The sequence below is a fragment of the Camellia sinensis genome, chromosome 6 (assembly GCF_055761805.1).
Source record: "Camellia sinensis isolate YWXY chromosome 6, ASM5576180v1, whole genome shotgun sequence".
Classification (NCBI taxonomy): domain Eukaryota; kingdom Viridiplantae; phylum Streptophyta; class Magnoliopsida; order Ericales; family Theaceae; genus Camellia; species Camellia sinensis.
Genome location: NC_138966.1, coordinates 191,105,940 through 191,110,897, shown reverse-complemented (window position 1 = coordinate 191,110,897; position 4,958 = coordinate 191,105,940). Strand labels below are relative to the sequence as shown.

The following is a 4,958-nucleotide window of genomic DNA, read 5'->3' as shown; positions in this document are numbered from 1 at the left end:
TTTCACTATCTCTTGAATATTTCTTCAATTTATTATAATTATAATTTGTCTAAATTTATTTAAATATTTCTTCAAGAAACAGAAAGATTGAAGTTTTACAATATTTGGATGCTCTTTAAGTGATTAGATTTAATAAGATAAAATTTACTTACATTCCTCAATTAAATTGTGTACATAGAGTAAGAAATAATAATTCATATATTCACTACACATAAATGCCTTTAAAATTTAAAAGAAAAAAATGCATTTTATAATACACCATAAATGTTTGAAAATAATATTTTGTTTATCTTTGTAAATTTTTTATTCGTTACTTTCATTTTTTTTATTGAAAAAAAAACCAAATAAAAATTAATTTTGTAGGCAATACTTTTACGTTATGTTTGGTAATAGAATTAACAATCTATGAGATTAGTATAGATTTGGTTATTGGGTTGAATTAGCGAGATAAATAATTATCTCTTATTCATATTTGTTTGGGTGAATTAAATTAACAGTCCCTATAGTTTGGGACTTGTGTTATTTTGGTCTCTGACTATTTAATTGCGACACATTTGACCCTAAATTTTAAATTTTGTTCCAAATAAAAACAATTGAAGATACCATTGCTTAATTTCAAGAGCAAAATCTTCAATTTGATAAAAATATAAACTAATTTGACAAAAATAAATATCAAAAAAATATTTTTGAATTTTTAAAAATTATATTTATCCACTAAAAATAAAATTATGTAAAATTGATAAATCTTTTAGACATTTATTTATTTATTTATTTTTACCAAATTAATTTTTATTATGTATTTGGATGATAATCATATAGTGCGTGGTTGTTTTTATTTTTATTAAATTATTTTCTATTTTTTTAAAAGTCAAATATGGCGACAATTTTGATATCATTATTAAATCAATCAATTAAATCAAAAAATTCAAAACTAAAAACATTTCATATATTAAATATATCGATTATATATTAAAATCCTAACAACCACTCATTACATGATTATAATCCAAAAACATAATAAAAATTAATTTGGTTAAAAAAAATAATAAATGTCTAAAAGATTTATCAATTTTTCATAATTCTATTTTTGTGGATAGAAATAATTTTTAAAAATTAATTTTTTTTTTGACATTTTTTTTGTCAAATTAGCTTATATTTTATCAAATTGATGATTTTACCCTTGAAATTAAGTAATGGTATCTTCAATTGTCCTTATTTGGATGAAGATTCAAAATTTCAGGATCAAATGTACCACAATTGAAAAATGAAGAACCAAAGTGACACAAGCCTCAAATTATACGGACTATTAGTGTAATTCGCAATATTTGTTTTGTAATATATATGAACATGTACAATTATAATTATATATTTATTTTGTATTATTAGTGATAGAATTAAAAAATTTCACAATTTTATTGATAAAATATCCGACAGAATCTAATTTAAATTATAAAAATTAAAATTAGATAATAAAATATGAGTCTCGTAAAATAATTATTTTAATTTTATACTACAATGTCTAATCAAATGGGTGTTAAGCTATAGTTTTGAATTCATCGTTAAATTCCAAAGGAGTTGACTGTTCATCAGGAAAGCAAATTAGACTTTCTATGCCATGTGCTTGAAATGAGTTGACAAAGCAAGCATGGCATACGTACCTATATAGATAAATTCTGTAGGTTAGAATTATGTTTTAATTAGTCTTATAATTTTTTTTTATCTATTTAATTTTTTTAGATGTGTAATAATTTATTTATTATTATAATCTCCTTAATTGTTTGGGAATGTTATGTTTGAGAAAACTAAGGAGTTTTTTAATGTGTTACATTCAAGTATTACATTTGAAATGTATAGAACTTCTAAACAGTTTTTTGGGAGTGTCACGTTACAGAAACGTGATCCAAAAATTGGATCCAATTTCCCAAAAATGACGTCCCCCAATGAGAAAGGGTAAAAACGTCTGTCAAATCATACAAGATTCAAAATATGAACTCACAGTATGATTATCAAAACAAACAATACATATCAGTGTATTAGAAAATTTATGAGACTGATTGAAGTAACTGATTCTCATATGAAACTTTTTTTCTATTTTCCCTGTAATATATAATTAAGAGTGATTGAGAAATCGTCTACTATTTTTCAATACAAAGCTTATAATTAATGTCTTTTTACCTAGTCTTCTCTTTGGTTAACGTATTGTCTAACTCCATGAATGGTTCTTCAACTGCACCCATTCATTTTTTAATAGATAAATTATAATTATAATTTTTTAGTTTGCAAATAGTTAACAATATAACAATTGGGTGGTAAGAGTCTCTCCATTCATAATCAATTAGTTTTGAGTTAAGCATTTTAATAAGGTCCACATTCATAAACTTTTACCGATTAATAATAGGTTAGGTTCGTACTTGCCTCTCTTATCTTTTTAAAACCTAGAACCTATTCATGTGCTTAAAAATACGGGTTTAATGGGTCTCAAGTAGGCTTGGTTCATATGAGCCTAATTTTACCCAAATTTTAACTTTCATTCAAACTTTATATATATATATATATATTTAATTTCAAAATTATAAAAAAAATAAAAAAATTATAATACAAAATTTTGAAGTGCATCACAACAATTGTAATCACTTTTGAAATCATTATAAAAAAAGGAAATTTTTTTTTTATTGAAATACAAAATTACATCTATTATGCTTTTGTTATTAAATTGTATATACATCGTTAATCTCATAGAAATTTAGTTACTAGTTTCATAGATGGCGTGCTACTCACTTAGTTTTTAGTTTCAAAATTAATATTTTTTATACGTTCTTACACGTGGAAACAATAAATAAATAAATAAAATAAAGTAAAAATAAATCAATTATGGGACACTTATCAATAAGTCTCATATACAAAATTTAAAATCCATCTAATTCCAAAACAAAGACTTGTACCAATTAGTCCTACATATTTTTAATTATTACCAAAAAATCAATTTTTTTTATAAATTGGGTAAATTACACTAACCTCCCTTGAGGTTTACCTTAATTACAGGGACCTCCCCTGTAGTTTCAAAAATAACATTAACCTCCCCTACTTTTGAAAATAATATACAGATTGTCCCTTCCCGTTAAATTAGCATGAACAACGTTAACTTGACAACCGAATTGACCTTAATACCCATGAACCATATGGTGAAAAGACATAGTCCCTGGAAGAGAGGGTTCTGGTCGTTTCTTTACCTTTCGAAGCAATCTAGTACTCGGAGAAGTGATTCCTCGTCACTGGGTTCGTTGTCGCAGAGATCGAAGAAGAGGGAGGAGTTTGTGGCGACGACAGTAGTGGTGGATGAGAGTAAGAGTCCGAACCCGGCGGCGTTTGGCCGGAGAGTTTCTAGATCTAGATCCATCAGGTGTGAAAGCAAGAGCTTTTCTGGGGACTTTTTAAAGCGAATCTCTACTGGGTTCGGAGACTACACTCTCGGGCGAGTTGAGTTTCAGAGAGAAGGCCACCACGACGACGACGGAGAACAGGAATGCATCATGGAGAGAGTCAAAAGTGATAGGATTTTTAGTGGGTTCATGATCACTTCCTTATCCTCTTCATCTTCTTACTAGGTTTCATCTTTAATTGAAGAAAATAGGAAGTTGACACCAGTGGCAGTGGCGGTGGCAGTGGCGCATGGAAGAAGTAAGAGTTGGGGTTGGGCATTTACAAGTCCAATTAGAGGTTTCAAGCCTTCTTCTTTTTCAGGGAAGAGAGAGATTTCCAACAAAACCACCACCCCAAACCTAAATGCCATTCCTTCATTGTTGACTGTGAGAGGTTAATTAGCTCCATTCTACTTTCTCTCTATGTTTTTGTATCTTTGAACTAGTTTTTGGGTACAATTTTTAAGGGTGTTGTTTGTCAAGTTCAATTTAATGTGAATTGTTTTGGTTCTTTGAAGTTCAATGTTGATGCAAAGACACTTGGGATGGATCCAAATGGGACTTCAAAGAAAGATACATGAATTTAAATTGTGTGCCCACCAAGAATAGTCATCTTGAGTCTTTGTTCTAAGTTGTAACATACAGATCTTTTGATGTGGTCCAGGTCTGTCTAAAGTCATGTTTGTCTAAGAAAAAAAAAACTTGGAACATTCAAGTCCTTGATTGTAATTTGCTTATAGAAATTGTGGGCTGCCCTAAATTTGTAAATTTTTTTGTGTTGTTTATTTGTAATTTGTGAATTTGTAATTTTTGTAATGTTTATTTATAATTTGTAACTCCATGTTATGGTCAATAGATCCTGTCATATTAGTGAATGATGAGATTTTTGTTAGCCATTGTGACTGAAGAGTTTCGAACTTGCATCTTACTTTTTTGTCTTCAAATTATACTGTTCTCATATAATTTTGGTTAATCATTTCTTGAACAAGGTTTACATATTTCAGTGTGTTTCTTCCATTGTTTGATGATGCCATATCACTGTACCTATGCATGCATACAGAAAAAAAAAAAAGAAAAAAAAATTTACATAGTTCACCCATAAATAACATCCACAGAACTAGGAGAGAAAAAGAGAGAGAGCTCACATGAAATTTTCATCTATGTCAAGCAATGTTGTAGAGAGAGAGACTTTGGAGAGAAAGTTAACAGGTGCTCTGTGAATTAGAGGGAAATAGTCAACAAGGGAGTGTATTGTTTTATAAAGGATGACAAGGGTATTTTGGGTATTGGCATATTTATGGAGGCTGATGTCACTGATTTTGTTACTTTGTTAACGTCAAGTTAACAGCAGGGGGAATTTGTATATTATTTTCAAAAGCATGGGAGGGCAGTGTTATTTTTTAAACTATAGGAGAGGTCCTTGTAATTAAGGTAAACCTCAAGGGAGGTTAGTGTAATTTACCCTTATAAATTTAAAAAAGCTGCTACATCCTACTATCGTCGGACTTCCGTCAGACAATCACCTGAGACTCGCCGGAA

At 28.7% G+C, this 4,958-nt stretch overlaps 1 protein-coding gene across 1 annotated transcript; it reads left to right on the top strand.

Moving 5' to 3' along the window:
- The first annotated feature begins 3,170 nt into the window (after nt 1-3,170).
- On the top strand, nt 3,171-4,000 carry LOC114292743 (uncharacterized). The gene is made up of 3 exons (XM_028236770.2): nt 3,171-3,539; nt 3,606-3,806; nt 3,938-4,000. The coding sequence occupies exons 1-3, from the start codon at nt 3,171-3,173 to the stop codon at nt 3,998-4,000; spliced, it is 633 nt and encodes a 210-aa protein (XP_028092571.2).
- Nucleotides 4,001-4,958: the final 958 nt, after the last annotated feature.